At 52.8% G+C, this 17,976-nt stretch overlaps 1 protein-coding gene across 1 annotated transcript in view; it reads right to left on the reverse strand.

Moving 5' to 3' along the window:
- PKD1L1 (polycystin 1 like 1, transient receptor potential channel interacting) overlaps positions 1 to 17,976 on the reverse strand; it is a 65,450-nt gene continuing 47,474 nt past the window's right edge. The window contains 22 exon segments of the mRNA XM_061554801.1: positions 1 to 2,356; positions 2,878 to 3,011; positions 6,277 to 6,444; positions 7,589 to 7,753; positions 8,246 to 8,470; positions 8,969 to 9,103; positions 9,726 to 9,866; positions 10,386 to 10,490; positions 10,696 to 10,933; positions 11,114 to 11,163; positions 11,361 to 11,441; positions 12,277 to 12,321; positions 12,323 to 12,416; positions 13,483 to 13,593; positions 14,536 to 14,654; positions 15,235 to 15,405; positions 15,518 to 15,602; positions 15,858 to 15,996; positions 16,134 to 16,395; positions 16,397 to 16,492; positions 16,674 to 16,780; positions 17,727 to 17,796. Of these exon segments, the coding sequence (XP_061410785.1) occupies positions 1,384 to 2,356; positions 2,878 to 3,011; positions 6,277 to 6,444; positions 7,589 to 7,753; positions 8,246 to 8,470; positions 8,969 to 9,103; positions 9,726 to 9,866; positions 10,386 to 10,490; positions 10,696 to 10,933; positions 11,114 to 11,163; positions 11,361 to 11,441; positions 12,277 to 12,321; positions 12,323 to 12,416; positions 13,483 to 13,593; positions 14,536 to 14,654; positions 15,235 to 15,405; positions 15,518 to 15,602; positions 15,858 to 15,996; positions 16,134 to 16,395; positions 16,397 to 16,492; positions 16,674 to 16,780; positions 17,727 to 17,796 (3,714 nt within the window). The 3' untranslated portion in view covers positions 1 to 1,383.

Consider the following 17,976-nt stretch of genomic DNA (forward strand, 5'->3'; position numbering starts at 1 on the left):
AATGGTAAAGAAAATCTTTATTTTTACTGCGAAAACATTTTAGCCAAAACCAACTACCGTGTCTGAAAATCACGCTCACAGGGTCAACGAACGCTTGCGGTCGGTAATTGTGAACAATTACAGCTACTGCCAGTCACTGCTCACGCTGGAGTTTCTCACTGGGGCCGAGCGATTTTAAGTCGCTGGAGATATTCCCACCTTTGCTACTCGCATCCGCAAGACGACACAGTTGTCTGCGCGATCATGACACAACTTGCCGAAGCGACGCGCGCTGCACGCTGCGACGTTCGTCTTACCGCGCGTGGAATGCATTGTCCATGAAACATTAAGTGTGCATCTTACTGAGTGCGTAACTGCTAAAGCCAAGGAGGCATCATACTCATCTGCAGTCACGAAAGCTTCAATCCTAGATTACCAAGAAGGCACCGTCGGTGAGTTTGTGTGTTCAACTCCACCGCACTCCAGCCTGGTGCAACACGACACGCAGCAGCAATTGTCATTTTGTCCGTGGTCATTCGAACTAACTAAATATACTAACTATACTCCTTGATTCTTTCGGTAAAGTCACGTAGGTATAAAATTAAAAGATTTTTTATACCTATGTGACTTTACCGAAAAAACCAAAGAGTATGGATTCCTACAGTCACGAAATAGTTATTTTTTAGAAGCGACCTGGCCACAATTGGAAGCTCAACAGAGAGGCTTATTACATGGAAATTTACAGCAGCCAAATACTCTAAACGCATGTTTCTAATAGTGGAGGGAAAAAAGCAGTGGACCACGCGACCACGGGGAGAACATGCAAACTTCAAATATACAGGCGTCAGGGTCGGGATCGGGATCGAATCCATGACCTTCTGTATACCAGGCGCGGGAGTTAACATCTCACCACCGTGGTGCCCAAACAACACACATTCAAACCACACACATATGCGCGAGAAATGTAAATAAAAAAAAATCTTGACAAGAATATTCAAATCATGGTAATTTTCAAATGTATTTGTTAAGCTTTTCAAATAAGCCTCGCTCATTAACATATTCGTTGGCAATGGGATATAAGATACAGACACTGGGCAGGCGGAGTACGGGAGGGGTCCACCCACTTTGCTAAAGCCCTGCGGTGGATCTGGTGTCCTCGGAGTGGCTCGCTGTGCTACGGCACGACGCGAATCGTCGTTTTGCCACCATCTCACTCTCACAATGTTTTGATCGCCCCCTTTGCTTGCCGCGTAAAAAGCACAGGTTTAAACGATCCTATTTACTTCAAACATAACCATCGGTGAAAATGCAGATGTAGCCTTATTTAAGAGAATGAGTCTGAAATAAATATAAATAAATATGGAACCCAGAAGGCGCAGCTCTTTGTCCAGCTGTGGCCGCAAGTCACCAGCACCGCTTGAGCACGCCGGGTGCCTCGCTCTCAGCGGGGGTCACGTCGCTCTCTCCGACGGTCGCCGGCGGCTCGCACGCCAAGTCCCTGATCATCGCTTCCAGTTCCTTTTTCGCTTTCTTCTTTTTCTTCTTCACTTTGCTCAGTTTCTGGGCTGGAGAGCTCGCTGCAGGGTGGTCGCCACCGGGTTGATGAGGAGCTTTGCCAACATACGCCGCCGGCGGGGGAGGCTGGTGCTCCTGGTCGCGCGCCAAGTTTCTGGGGTCTTCCCCGGAGAAACAGTCGCTGACGGACTCCGCTTGGGACGCGTGCGAGTGAACCATCACGTCCACGGAGCTGACGTTTTGTGGGGCGACCAACAGCAACCCACCGCCGGGAGCCTGCTCCTCTGCGGGATCGCTAAGGAAGTCCACACAATCCTCCAGGAACGAGGGATCGTCGAAGGTAGGAATGAGTGTGGCGTGAGACCTCTTCAACCTGCGCGGCTTGTTCTGGTGAGCCGCGACGGGCCTCCGCTGACGCTCCTTTGCCGGGGCTTCTGGAGATCTTGACGATGCGGTCTTCTCACCAAGTCTCCCACCAGGGAGCAGAGGCGAAGCAGCCACTTTAGCACCCGTCGTTGCAACGGCACCATTTTGGGCAGAGATCCCGTGTTTTTGTTTTGAGCCTGCCGCTGCCGGCTCTGCATGACTTTGTCCTTCGAGTCGACTCCACTGTGAGTCCTCCGCAGAGAGATTTGACACAGCCGGGCTGACCTCCGGAGAATGGAGAGGGTGCCGCGCCTGACTGGTGTCAGAGTGTGCGACACTGGAGGTGCTGCCACCGTGAAGGTCTCGGGAAATGCTCTGCGTGAGCTCGAGGTGATCGCTGGAGCAGGGGCTGTCCGCGTGGCCCATAGGCTCCTCGCCTAGCGCGCTCTCCTCACACAGCTGCAGCCTCTCGATGATCTCCAGCTCGAGCTGAGCCCTGGGTGGAAACAGAAACCACAGCCACGTTACCCCGCAGCTCGCCGACCTTGAGACACTAACACCATCGTGGGTCAGATTAGAGGTGACGTCATTTTGTTCAAACACACCGAGAGAGGGAAAGAGGAACACAATTGTCATATAGCAAACACAAATTAGACACCATATTTACAATTACGATAGGCCAAAGGGCTTGGGCAGGACACAGCGTCAGATGAAATTATGGCCGATGGACAAGACTGGTGACGAAATGCTGCAGACATGGAGCAATGAGATCAGTTGACGTGCAGGAGAGCGACGTGGATGGGAGCAGCAATGGACCGTGATGGACGGTGGCGGTGTGGAGTGGCTTTCAACCAGCAATAGATTGACAATAACCGATGGCGATACTTAACAAAGACCACGGACGAGCAGCCAGCTCCTCGTCATTACCCGGGGATCAGCGTGGTGAAGTATGAAGGGTAAGTTTCAGCATCGCGATGAAGGACGACATTTCCGTGGGGCTGTGGCCGGCGGCCGTACCTGAGAACGTGCTCCTTGTGCAGGAAGTCGGCGTCCCTCTCGCCGTGACGCCACTGCTGCAGCAGATCCCCCAGCTGCGGACAGTCGCGCTCCAGGCCCTGCTCCAGCTCCCGCTCCAGATCCAGCGCCGCCAGCTGGTAAACACGAATGGCATGGAGCGTTCGTCGCTTGCCGAGTGAATGCGCCAAGCGGCCCCGGCAATGCACGGGGCAGCCCCGGTGTACGTGCACAGCACGAACTCTTTGGTTCTTTCGGTAAAGTCACGTAGTTAGAACGTTTGTCAATCCACGGCTGGATGAGGGCCACCCCATGCCTTGCAGGGCATGTGGTTTATTTGACCATATTTCACCACGTTCGTGCATGCAGATTGGTGAAGGCAGGACTTGTAGACGCGGGGACATAGAAGTACAGGTTAAATGTCTCTGGTTTTACATTAACAGGTTAAATGTCTTTACATTAACAGATTAAATGTCTCACTAACACAGCCACCGTTGCTCGTTTTCCTCGATGTAGCGGTGGCTCTGCGATCTTACATTGACATGCTAATCTCTCACAAGACAATGGCCACCTCCGCAGCTTCGTCGTCGTGGAGGTAGCTCTCCGATCTGACATTGACATGCAAATTTCTCACTTTAACATCACTAGCCCCGCCCACGTCGCTTATGACACTTGGGCTACACCCATTTCAAACCTTTAAAACATCCTGCCTCAGCAGCTTTTCCACTATTTTTTCCCCTGATAATGATTGCTTGTGTTGCGATCGAAACGTCGTAGTTTTTAGTGTTTTTTTTTATTTGAACCTATCTACGTGACTTTACCGAAAGACCCAAGAATATAAGTACAGTACACTACAACAATGGATTATGCTGCCCTGACTTCTACTGCACCTCCAAATAACTCGGCAGTCTAGAACAATTTGACGTGCATAGTGGCCGCCTGTTAAAGGCTCTTGCCTGCTGAGCTTAGCTTTTGACATCAGATGGAGATCAGCACATAGGAGCACATAGGAGCACATAGGAGCACATAGGAGCACATAGGAGCACATAGGAGCACATAGGAGAAAAATGACTTCTTTAGATGCCTCTCAGTTCTTTCAATTGCACGATGCCTTGAGACTTTTTTTGTGAAAGGCGCCTTACAAGTACAGATAACTATTATTCCAAGTAATTATATGGGGCCCACTTGTTGTGTACGTTTTAAAATGTACCACAATTATTCGGGGGTGTAACGATCCTTGCCGCTTGGTGTGCGTAATAATGAATAACTTTACTTTCGTACATGTTATATGTATTGGTGCTCGCGCGACGCCTGCAGCCACTGGAGGCTGCTACACTCACAATATACATTTTTAAAAACATTGATTTGACTCACGACCCTGCATTATGACAAATCATCAAAGTTGAGGGGGGTAGAACTGCTCTAGCCGTGCCTTCCGATTTTAACCGGCCCTGGTAGATGTTCACGGCTCTCTAACCGAAGCACGACTCATGAAAACTGATATTTTCAGCGAGCGACACTCCACTTCGGCTTCAAAGAGCACAACCGCGAGCTTTGGCGCTGCAACAATGGCGTGAATATGATGGATGGCTCTCAAGGGAAACTCATACCATGAGACATCACACAGCCCCGCAGAGTGTTTTCATTTTTCACGAAGCCAGAAAGGGAAGGGAAGCAGCCGTATCACGTGTACATTAGTATCGGTACGCCTTCTCCATTGACCACCACTCGCCTGTTGAGACCAGAGGCTTCCCAACTTTGTTACCGCCCAACGCCTCGATATCCGAACACGAGATACGACTCGTAACGCCCCCGCCAAACCCCTCGCGACGCTTCCCAATTCCGGTGGTTTACGCGAAGGGCGCGTGTGCGGTCAAGTGGCTGAGCGCAGCACCTGTGCGCATTTGTTGAACTGCCAACGCAGTGGCGTGTGGAACGTTTGTGATCCAAGCTGCCCCGGAGTGGATTTGATTTATTGGGCTTGTGATTATTTCTGACAGCCATGTAACTCTGTTGAATTCGATACGTGTTGGTTGCATCGCCCCGCTCTCCACTCACTTGCTTACACATGCATACGCTTGTTGGCAACGTACAACAAACATTGCTTGACAGTAATTTTATAATTATAAACAGCACTTTGGCAATCCACTGCTGGATGAAGGTTTCCCCACACAATGTCAGTCAGCGCAATTTGTTTTGACCATACCACAGCCCGGCGACTTGAGTTAAATTCTCCAACGGCTAAGATCCGTGGCGGTGATATCTAAACCGGTCCTGGGTGGCCCCCCCTTCACAAACTCGCACTGACCAGCCTGGTGAAGTATGGTCAAACGTTACGTCAGTGTATGTATATTGGGTTTATAGGTTTCTACATTCATAAACTTACCAAAGACAGCTACACCTCATGTGTAAAATACAAAGCTGGAACTCGCTCTAAAGGAAATGGTAGGGGCACTTCATAGTTAATTCATCTGCGTCAGTTAACTTTGTTTTCCCAGGTGAGTACTCGAGGGACAAGGATGAAATCCCGTTTGAATCTGAATCCGATCCTGATAAAGATTCTGATTCACCGAGACGACTAAAATCGCTCACGTAAACACAAGAACAACGACGAAGCACAGAGCAATGAGAGCGGAGGCAACCAACGAGAAAGCGGTGCACAAACAACAGCTGTGCAGACGAAATGGAAACGGTGTAGGACGTGGCCAAGCACAGGCACCTCTCGATTTACGAAAGGGATGCGTTCTTCAAAAAACACACGTGTAAAGCGAAATTTCTTAAATTGGAATGGCTTTGCCCGTTCATTTCATACAAAAAATTAGGGATGTGTTTTGGACATTCCAACTTTACTCCAAACCTAAAAATATAATACACCGATATCATTTTTCACGATACAAAACATAATAATAAAGAATATAGATATCAAAACGATTTAATCATAAGTAGACAAAAATTATTAAGCTTTTCAGGAAAAGTCACCAAAACATCTACATGTTGGAATAGCTCGGAAAGGCGATGTGGAAGCATTACTTTTGCACTGTAGGGATACCGTGACGTTGGAGCGGATGGATGATGCAGCCTCCCAGGTGCTTCTCGTTTGATGATCTTATGGTGTGTGCCATGTTACATTTCGTTCACATGAAAATTCGATTTTGATAATGGAAAAATGGCCATAATTTGTCAATTGCGTGAATGTGAAATTTCGTAAACCTGTATCAAATTTCCTGGAATGAAAGTTGAATCGGACAAAGTATGTTGACGAACCATTCAGAGTCAAATTAACTAAAAGAAATATCAACACAGATTCAGGGTGAATATTGCACGAGTGTGTAAGCAGACAGGGGACGTGTGCGTGAGCTGCCCCCCATGCCGGCGCAGGGACGGGGTGCACCCTGGGTAAACCTGAGAGCCGTGAGCGCAGGAGCCCTCGGAGGCCGAGTTGTAGGCGTTGTCCTCGTCCAGGTAGTTGGGAGGCTTCGGCTGCAGCGAGTGGTGGAGGCTGTTTGTGAGCGCGTTCATGCGGAACAGCAGCTCGTCCACCTGGCCCTCAAACTCCTCCAGCATGAGACCCTACACGGGCGCACATGCACACATGCACGCACACAAAAAAACAAAGACAAATATCCCACATATAGCCTTCACAGACTGTTGGGGCAAGTGCTGTTAGCGAGCACCTTTGAAGGCTGGCACGGCATATGAGGGGTTGGTGGCCAACACCACGCCCAGCCGCCTTTGTCTCCCCAGTGGCGATGTTTACACACCGCACCAGGTACTAATTTGAGGCTGAGTCGACCTAGGGATGCCCAGGACCGGTTAAGATAATCGTCACTGGTGTTGGCTGTGAGCGGGAATCGAACCCGGATCGCTGGGTTCATAGCGCAGCGCGCTAGCCGCTACACCACCGCTCCCCACAACACACGCATACACCCGCACACACGCACTCGCACACACACGCACAAACGCACACATGCAAGCACACGCGTGCACACACACATGCAAGCACACACGCGAGCACGCGCACAGGATGAGACCACACGGTTACTCCACTTACGTACGGGGTTGAATATAACGTCAAAAACAACGAAGAACAACAATGGCTACCATTTGTCACCAGGTGGTGGTGATGCCATCATGGCGCTTGTGCCAGGGTAGGTGCACTGTGAGGCAATGTGAAGTGAAAGGCTCATTAGCAGAAGGGTCATGGGACAAGCCCAGGTGTCATGGTGTAATGGACCAAGATGACGAGCACGTGCACCACCTGTGCTGCCCGCTGTGCCAACTTGCTGCGTTTAAGCCACCTGGCGCTCTGCCCATGTACCAAGTGAGCATTGCTGCTTCAACCACATCAAAGATTTCCCGCATAGCCTATGTCGAGAGTTGTATCCTGCAACTACTTTTTGTGAGCACCTATTGAGGCCGGTACAGCACACGACGGGGTGGTGTGGCTAAAATCACACCTGGCCACCTTTGTCTTCCCAGAGCTCATGCTTACACACTTGCACCAGATGCTTATTTATGGCTGTGGACCAATTCAGATTATGCCACTGATGATGGCCATGGCCGGGAATCGAACTCAGGCCACCGCAATTCATAGCGGAGCATGCGCCACCTCTCCAACCATTTATAAAAAACACACACATGCAAGAACGCGACACTGGCACGCACACTGGGGTGACAGGGGCATCAGAGACACTCAGCAGGATGCGAGGCCCACCGGCGGAACGGGCGGCTCGAGATCCTGCGATGGAACCCTTCGGCCCAGCAGCACGGCGAGCTCGCGCAGCAAGAACCCGGCCACGTCGCGTGGCCACACCACGTGCCTCCTCCGCAGGGCTGCGCGGCGAGCCCGCCGCATGACGCCTCGCAGGACGCTGTAGAGCTGCACGCGACGCAGCCACGGGGAGAGTCACAGGGTGAGATACAGCTTCCAGCTCTGGAAGTTTAACTACCCATCATCAATGGCCATGGTCAATCCACTGCCGGGTGAAGGCCTCCCAAAGCCGTCGCTATCTCTCGCGGTCCTGCGATGTAGCAATCTACCCAGCACCTGCACATGAACTTATTTCATCTCTGTATTTCTGAGTTCTCCATGTCAGTGTCTTAACCAACCTATACTTTATGATGTGATGCGAGTGATGCATTGAACTTAACTGCAATCGCTATTAGGTGCACATGGACTCCCGTGGAGACCCGCAGTCTCACGTAGAGACCCATACCATGCAATGTAACGGGATGTGGGTAATGGCTTTCATTTCACCGCAGTCACAATAAGACGACTTCTTAATTCCCCACTCACGCGGTGGTTAAACGCCTGAGTAAATCAGCCGAGCGGATGACAGCAGCAGCGCGGTGAGTGTGGGGCGTCTCTCACAACGGCGATCCAGAGGAGACCTCCGGCGAGGAGGAAGGTGACGTAGAACGCAGCGGCTCCCTCGGAGCGGGAGAGGGCCGAGACGTGGCGCGTGCCGCTGGCGCCCAGCGGGGTCAGCAGAAGTGTTTCCCAGGCCGACAGCAGATCCACGTAGGCGCGTGTCAACCTCCCGAAGCACACGTAGCCCAGGCTGGAGAAGGCCAGTAGCAGCAGTGCCAGGCACAGCTGGAACGAGCACAGCAACGTGGTCTCTGTGATGCGCGCTAAGCCAGACATCTTGAAGGCTCGTGTTTGATAGAGCCGCCCTCCTTCATATCAGGTCGTCTCAGAGCGCTTTGCGCTCGATATGCAACTTGCATTGCATGTCATCCCGACACATTTCAAAGCGCAAACCCGTTGGCAGCCGTCCCTATGTGGCGCATGGTGCCTCGGCACTTGGCCTGCAAGCAGGGGGCGATGAATTGCCCACGCGTGATCCCAATGAACTTCTGTACATCATGGGACCTCTCTTGCCAATAAAAAATATAAGAATAGGTTTTACCCTTTCTGGCAATAAAACAGTTGTTAAGATGTTAAAACACCAAACTGAAACCTTGTGCAAAGAATCATGTCCGCATTAACCACATATACTTGTGGTGAACATGCACGTCTGCACATTGGTTCAGCCTAAATGTCGCGAGCGCAGTCTTGCAGCGCGGTGCTCGTGTGAGAAGAGGCGCTCACCACGAGCGGGGGGAGGTGTGTGCGCCCGAAGTTCAGGGGTGACAGACACACGGCCATGGGGCCCAAGCAGCGCAGCGCGTGCAGCGTCCGCACCAGCAGCAGAAAGAGCACCACCGCCGAGAGCCAGCGAGACGTCTGCGGGAGCACGGGGAGACCCCACGATGAGTTACGGTCACGATGGACTCCACTGATAATGCGTTCACCGTGCGAGCACATATGGCGACTTGCACGCAATTAACATCAACCTCTGACAAGGGAACAAAAGCAAATGGTGTGGCAACGACCGCCGTTGAAGGCTGCCCTGGTGCATTATGGTCTAAAGTAGAGCGCCCAGGTAAGGCAGGGTGATAAATACCACAGGAGGTGTGCTCCGCTAGTAATGGCGCAGGTCACGCTTCTCACGTCGCCTGCTGGTCCACTCATTATGTGCAGAAGGTTTTGCCCATTAACATTGTTCTAAACTCTACAATTTGGATTTTAATAGCATCTCAATGCAACTGCATTTCAAGACACTAGCAATAACATCGTGCGACAACAGTCATACTGATACAAAGACAATAGCGTTGCAGATATTACTAACTTATGCCATTCCTGTTAGCATAAATCTACCCAAACCCCGTTTGTAATATGACTCCACTGACAACACACGCTTGGCTTGCCACGGTTGCATATACACAGGAGACATTCGCGGCTGTCAAATTAATCCCCGATGATGATGCGCTGGAAAAATGAGCGCCCGATGAATAAAACACAGAACCTGATCCCACGCGGCCAGAGGGCCCACGTCCAGCGTTGCCTCCAGGAAGGTCACCTCCAGGTACTCGATCAGCGTCATTGCCACCACGAAGCGGTTCACATAAACCGCAAAGTGGGCGAGCGCCACCACCACCATGCCGGCCTGTGACCCACAGCAGAGCGTGGCGCGCGCGGTTAGGCGCCGCTCCAGGCATGAGACGGCCCACAGCTCACAGGAGGGAAGGCTAGGGGATGAGCTGCAGCAACAATGACACGCGCAGCATTCACATCATCCGCAACGAGCGGGCGATGCGAAGCTAAGAAGTTAAGGAGGGCTTGAGTCTGGATAGTGCTTTGATGGGTCGTCACCATTCACGCCACGTTGTTGTAGGCTGCTGTGGGTATACTCTGTCGGCAGCAGAGAGCGGTGCAGCAACATCCATTATTGTACTGTAATTATATGCTCCAGTATCTCTGCACTCCACCTTCAACAACCCGCACTTACCAGCCCGGTAATTTACGGTCGAATAACCCCCACAACCCACGTGGTGTGTAAACGCCCCCCACCCTATCCAGCAGTGGATTAACAAGGGATACATTTAGGTTAATTGGAGGGCAAAACATTTCGCTGTAAAGATTCAAACAAATCTACTGAGGGTCGAAATCACGTAGCTTCACTGACCTCCAGCCAGTTCCATGGCTCGGAGCAGTGAGCCACGAGCCCACGGTCACTCAGGCGGCACAGCTGCAGGTACAGCTGGAACAGGATGAGTACCAGGAACAGCAACTGCAAAGCGGGAGGCACAGGCGTCATCGCGCGCACACACCTGGCCCATCTCGCAGCGTTGTTGCACAGGGGCACTCTCTGCCGCACGAGCCATCGCGTTCTTTAAAACATAACAATTATTGGGCAAGAGTATTGTAGTGGTTCGCAGCCTGTTTGCGCGCGAACTTCACGAGGACAAATGTGCAATTGTCCGGGTGAGGAGTACCTCGCAGATCATGGTGGCATAGTTGAGCGGTGTGCCGAGCTTGTAGAGGCGAGCAGACTGTACGCCGATGCTAGGCCGTTCCCCCGGCAAAGAGGGCACGCGCGCTAGCAGCGCCACGCTGACGAACAGCTGGGATGGCGGGCTGTAGAGTGCCAACTCCACCAGGACAGAGGCCCGAGAGGCCTGGTCCAGCCAGCCGGCCGCCCGCAGCCCGCTCAGCACCCCCAACGCCTCAGCCCTGCGAGCAAAAAACAAACCGCGGGATATGACTGCGGGTGTCGTGACGGTTGAGCGGATCTCAACTCAAGGAAGGCAAAAACATAATGTGACATTTGAAATTGGGACACGTGAGTGATCGTTGCTGCAGCTCATGTTTGTACAGTACAAGTACAGTATGGTGGCATCCCGTCAGACTTACTGAGTGCTGCCGAGGCTGATGGCTGCGGTTGGCGACAGCTCCGCACAGCCCTGGACAAAAAAACAAATGGAACAAGACGTTCACTGGACCCGTCGAAAATAAACCCGACGCTGTCGTCTATCAGCCTCAGCAAAGCTCGCACGGCCTGCACAGCCCGGTTCTGCTGTGTCACAGATGCTGCAAAATGTTTTTCAATTTGTTCTCAATAAGTTTCCAAAAATGCCGACGCAAGGTTCGCGAGTCTCACCGTGCAGCTCGGGCCGTCGATGTCCCGGCGCCTCACCGAGGGCTGGCCTACGAGGTGATAGTTCCCCTGCAGCGGCCCCACCTGCACAGGGGACACGCAGACTAGAGAGCCGCACGACGAGCTGGAGAAAGTGCCGGCCACCGCCCTCCTGCGCTCTTGACACCATGCAGCTCAGCCTCTGTTATCCGTGCGCGGATTTTCGAGGTCGCTGAAAATCCGCGCTAGTTTGCAAAATTTGACTCGCACGCTGGTTTAATCATCATCTGCTCCTCACTTATCACAGCGCATGCGCTTCAGAAAGTAAACTGCTTGCTTAACAATAAAGCTCATGTATTATATGTTTTCACAACAAATCTACGCATGATAACAATAAAAAGCTTCCTAGCCTAATCAATATATATTTTTTACATTATCTTTGTAGCACGATAGAAATGCATATTAGGTTTGTTTATATAAGGTCACCAGTTGCTGTGGGGTTTGGGGCAGTAGGTGGCTAAATGGAGGCCTGGTGCAGACCTGCTCGGTGAGATTTTCACGTCGTTGCGTTTTACAGATATTAAAAATAAATGTGCTGGCGTCGAACTGGGGCCCCTCAACTCCTCGTTTATAAAGGGCAACAGACGCATTTTTGTTCTATCTGGGTCATCCCTCACGCCCTCCTGTTACCCCTAGATGATCAGGAGTTGACTGTCACCGGTTAGTATGGCACCGACCAACAACCACGTTAAACCGCAGCTGCGGCTAGATTTGGAATCCGTCACATCGCTCTGCGCTGCCTGCCACCGCGTGCGGCGTTGCGTGCCTGCGGAGCGTGCCTGCGGAGCGTTAATGGCGGAGCACGACGGCACGTGGGGGAGACGTTGCCGTGGCCGGGATGTGTTCGAGTGCGGGGGGGGGGCCTTGCGCCCGGGCACACCTCCCGGCTCCCCGTGGGCGGTGGCGCCTCGCCGCCGTTTGTGCTCTCCCGCCGCATACAGCGAGTCCACCATGGCCGCCTCGCTCCAGTGCCACCACTCGTCAGCCGTGCGCACGCCCAGGAACGAGGTCTCCGCACTCCTGAAGGGAAAGGCCGTGGAGAAGGCCGGCTCAGAGAAAGCACCTCCTCCACCCCGGACGCAAAGGCGTCCGGGGTACACTTAATCCCCGCGGGGTTTATAAGAGGCTACCGATAAACACCAACTTGGCAGCGCATACTGCCGATATACATACCAAATACATACCCAGTCTATTTCATAACCATACACATTCATGCTGCTGCATCTACGAGTAACTTACGGTCTTCTATAAATACTTTGGGGGTAGTGGTGGCGCAGTGATTTGACCGCCGCACTATGAACACGGTCACCTGAATTCAATTTCCAGGCCAGGGCGAACGTCAGTGGCGAGTGATATCAGAACAAGTCCTGAGTCTCGTTTTCCTTAACCCACAATACCCAGCATGGAAAAGTATGGTCAAAAATCCCTCATCGTGTGTGGAGGCCTTCATCCAGCAGTGGAATACATTAAGTATAATCTAGGCACAAGTGTGCATATGACACACAGGCTTGTTCTAAGGGTAATTAATTATACCATTGGAGTGCATTTTGCATCCCAAGGTTACATTTTATATCAACAACTATTTTATCCTAACCGACGCATCATGATGCATTCTGTAATTTACATTGAAAGTTTTCAGGGGTAAAAAAATACACGGAGAAATAACCCCATGTTGGACAATGGTGAGTTCCCCAACATAATGCAGAATTTTTAATTCATACCTGGTCTCGTCATAAACAACATCAGATTCCAGGCCCTAATGCAGCCACACACATTAACGTTGCTCGAATACAAATAAATTGTTCTTTGAATTTATGCGGAGCTCCTTCTCGTACTTTAAAGTTAGAACCCCGGAGACTGCCTTTGGGTTACATCAGAGCGAAGGTAGCCGAATCTCCGACATAATCAATGGAGTAACATTTCACAACCAAACTTGCAAAAGCGATTGAGCCCCCATGGGCTTTATTTCCAGCCGTCACATCTCTGCAATCACAATTCCTTCATGGCTCTAGCGGTTCCCAAGAAGCGCTTGGAATCAATGTGAATGGGAAGAAAGTGGCGGGCACGGGCGGGGGGGGGGGGGCACCTGTTGAAGTGACCGCGGATGGCTCGCTGCAGGTAGAACTCGTCGGTGGAGAACTCGGCAAACGTCGCGAAGGCCAGGAGCGAGAGCATGAGGACATAGAGGCAGCAGCTCCTGGGAACGAGCACGAACACGGCCACATTGAGGAGGCTTGCTCCGTCACAATGGTGTCCGTTCGCCCTCCCCACGCCGACGGCAGCGGATACGGTCACTGCTGGCATTGCCGCAGCTGCACGCCGGTGAAGCAGGAAAACACTCCCGGGCCGGTTGCAGAGTATGTTACTAAGCGGGAACACACCCGTTATCTCAGATGATAGGTAGGTTGGGAGCCTGGTTGGTATTTGGATGACCAGGAGAAGGCAGTGCAGTATTTTATCATTGAATCTGTCTTATGCAGACCTTTCAGTCTTATTCCTTTACACGCGTGAGTTCACTCCAAGTACTCCAGTTTCCTCACACGTGAAACCCCTTTGGTTCATGCAATTAGGCATAGATCCCAATAATGGAGATTTGTAAAAAAAAAAAAGAGGCTTAGGCCTCGTTTGTTTTTCTTTCTTGTAAATGCACTTGTGGAATTGTAAAGTTGCCAGCAACAAAGAGCACTATCAAAGTTGTAATAGGAAGGAAGTGACACGTTCGTTCAATGGAGCAATATTATAAGAGCTAGAGTGAGGATTTCCTGGGCAAATGAAGGGCATGAGGAGTTCCTTCCCTCGGTGTCGTGGTGCCCAGCTAGCCAAGAGGTGATGGAGCGTGCCTGAGAGGACGCCCACTGCAGAGATGGGAGCAATCCAATCAGCTGGTGCGTGCGCGCGTGCCAGGTGGATTATTACTACATTGCGGGACCGTGGGTAGCGACGGCAGCTTGGGGGTGGGGGGGAGGGGGGGGGCTTCATTCAGCTGTGGATTGATAATGCCTGCTACTGCTGCTGACGATGACGATGCTGACGATGATGATGCTGACGACGATGATGATGTTGATGATGATGATGCTGATCGGGGATGCCGATTGTCGTGCACATCCCCGGGGTGGGTGTGGAGGAGGCCGGCGCTCACCGGAGCGAGCGCACCACGAGGCGGCGCAGGCGCAGGCGCTCGCGGCACCGCTTGAGCTGCTCGCGGCTCGGGGGCCGCGCCAGGCGGAGGTGGCGTGCGCGCCGTCGGGCCGCCAGGCTCTAGCGTGCCCACCGCGGGCCGCGGGGGGAGAGGGGGCAAGGGTGGGAACAGGGAGGTAGTGGAGCCCAGGGTGACGCACACAAAGATAAGGACGTGGATCCCCCAGTATAGCCTTAACAGACTGTTGGGGCAAGTGCCGTTAGCGATTAGCAGCTATGAAGGCTGGAACGGCAAACAAGGGGGTGGGTTGCCAGCACCACGCCCGGCCACCTTTGTCTCCCTCGTGGCAACGTCTTTACACACACAAGCGTGAGTTTATCTGGCTACCCAGAGTCATCCTCATAACCGAGGATTGATGGCTCTGACAGATGATTTCCATATTTCGTCATCTTCAGCGTCTGTTCTCGTGCTCACATTATCCCACAAATTGCTCCGTTTCCTTCCTCTTCTCCTCCCCCCCCCCAATTTTCCCTTGAGGAATCATCTTCGTCACTTCGCCAGCTGTGGAGATGATCTGCATAAGCCACCTTCCTTCTCACGAGATTTCCCGGTAAATCAAGAACGATTTCTCTGAAATTTTAGGAGAAACCGTGGTGCCTCAACTTTGCAACAGCTACCCGCCTTGGGTTGGTTGCTTACCTTGGAGATGTCCGTGAAGTCCTGCGGGTTGCCGTGTGAGTGAGAAGCAGCACGGCCCATGAGCTTGGTCCTCCAGGTGTCGACGGGACAGGTGGCGTCCAGGCACTGAGCCTGCAGGCACTGGGCGTCTCTCCGCCACCATACCGTCACGGCAAGCGCCGCCAACACCAACTACAGAACCCGCGAGAATAGTGGTTTGCTAGAAAGCCGCTGCATGCCGCGCTAGAGACGTAGACGCTCGCGAACACCGAGGCCCGCGTGATGGGGTGCAGTGGTCACTTACTACCGCCGGCTGAATGATGAAGAAGCAGACGACGAGGGAAAAGAAGAACGAGTGCGTCCATGCCATGCACTTGGAGCGGCTGAACCTGCAGGGGACATCACGCACGCTGTCAGAGCTCTCCGTTCGCGATGCTTGGCAAGCGCGCGGGGACTTCTCAACAACCACAAATTCAATCAATAGAGAGAGAGAGACTAACACTGAAACATCATCAGCAGATACTAACAAATATGAACAGACAGGCACCAAAATAAAATAACGTGACCCACGCACAATCCAGCAAGAGATCTGTGGGAATAGGATTTGGGGGGGTGGGGGGCGGAGACGTCTGACCGAGCTTCACCTGAACCCCAGGACGGCGGTGGCAGCGGCCGAGGCCAGGCCGAGCAGGATGCAGAGCATCCAGGCGAGGTAACAGCAGCGCGACGGCAGCCGCACCCGGGCCCCGACGCCGCGACCTCGCCCGTACAGGCTGCTGCCATCTGGGGGTGGCGAGAGGCACGGGGGTCCGGTGAATCATCGTCATTTACGCAGCCCGCTCCTTCGGCGGTGGACCAAATGGAGGCCGCACGCGGCGAATGGCGATCGCACACCAGGGGACAGAGAAAGGCAACCGCACCGGAGAAGTCAGAGTGCAAGTCCGAGGAGCTCTCCCCGGGGCACGTCCGCCTCCCCCCCGAGGGCTTCCCCTGCTCCTGGGAGCTGCCGTCCTCAAAGCCGCTCGAGTCTCCCTCCGAGGGGCAGCGCGGGGCGGCGCTCCCTAGCACCGGCTCCGCGCCCTGCCCTTGGCTCCCATTGCCGGGAAGACCCCGGCTCTGCCGCACCCCGGCGGGCCTCTGCTCGGGAGCCCCGACCGTTTCTTGGAGGTGCCTGGCCGCCCGATTCCGTGGCGGCGGGCACGGGGCTCGGCCTCTTGGCGCCGGTCACGCTCGCGAGGTCCGAGTCCCCGAACTCGCTGAGCCCGTCCTCCACGGAAGACTGCAACCGCACACGGGCCCCCCAGTCACGCATCCGGAGATGGTAAAATGAGCAAGGATTTGGTCGAGCTAGGACTGGCACGAATAATAATTTATCGATGAGACGACGCGATTGTGGGTGAGGGAGAAGCGATGCGTGTTTTTCGGTGCTCGTGACAAGGGAGGTGTTTCACAAGGAGGACCTCGTGCTTCTTCCTCCACGCCTCCTGCGCCCACTGCTGCAGGCTCTGCCACGACAAGTAGGAATCGGCGCCGCTGTCTCCAGCCGTTAGGCTCGGACTGCCCCTGGCTGCATTACGCGCACACGCGAGGTCATCACACGCACGGTTATCACATGCACGGTCATCACACGCATGCACGCACGCGGTCATCACACGCACAAGCACAGTCAACACGCACACGTGCGGTCATTACGCACGGTCATCACACGCATGCACGAACGCAGTCATCACACGCACGCACGCACGCGTGCGAGGTCCTAACACGCACACGCGCCGTCATCACATTAACACACTGAGCATAAAATGTGTGACGATCGACCTCCCCCAGAGATCCCATGAATCGTCACAATCCGCAGTCAGAAGTAAATGTAAACGTAAACATCTGTATTACTTTGTTTCCTTTTCACCATGTCATTCGTATTCTCAGTTATTCGGCTTTTTACCAAGATTTTGTTTGCCCAATTATCCTATACGTTACATCAGTGTATCATTAGCAAAGCATTTGCATGCAGAGCCATTAAACCATCCTCCCCCACATAATTCAATGCATGCAGCGTGAGTGTAAGGATCAATGCAATGCTCGCTCACAATTGGAATATACACAGCGATCGTTTCACTCAAAGTAAATTATTTTTATTTTACCAGGTAAGGCCCACTGAGCTATGTAGTTCTTTTTCAGAAGCGACCTGGCCACAAATGATAGCTCAACCAAGTGGTTTGTCACGTGGAAATTTATAGCAGCCAAATACTCCAAACGCATGTTTTTTAAATGTGGAGGGAAAATGTGGACGAGAAAAATCCACGCCACCGTGGCACTGCGCGCCCTACTGCAAATATGTGGCAGGACCCTCCTGAAAAATAGTCGTGAGTCTCAGTGAGGCTTTTCCAGGTAGAAGAGCTTAGCAACAAACAAGGCGACTGAGCACTCGGCGAGGGGTGCACAGAGTGAGGCTGCCGCTGTTGTGGTGCGAGCCGCTGTTGTGGAGGGACTCCCCCCCCCTCCCCCCCAAGTACCGGCGTGCGTCTCCTGCAGCTGCTTGAGCTTGTACTGCTCCAGGATGGAGTGAGCGCAGCCCCTGTCAACCTACACAGCAACACACAACGCAACTCTACAGCAAGTCTACAGTAACGCAGCAAGGCAGCAACTCAGTCTACTGTAACTCAAATAAAAATTTATGATTTGGAAAATTACATTCATAGAGTCCCAGACAACATGTGATGAAGTTTAAACATGAATTGCTCATCTCGTATTTACCCTTCACTG

This window comes from Lethenteron reissneri, chromosome 20 (genome assembly GCF_015708825.2).
Source record: "Lethenteron reissneri isolate LAM-NWPU_2019-01 chromosome 20, ASM1570882v1, whole genome shotgun sequence".
In the NCBI taxonomy this organism is placed as follows: Eukaryota; Metazoa; Chordata; class Hyperoartia; order Petromyzontiformes; family Petromyzontidae; genus Lethenteron; species Lethenteron reissneri.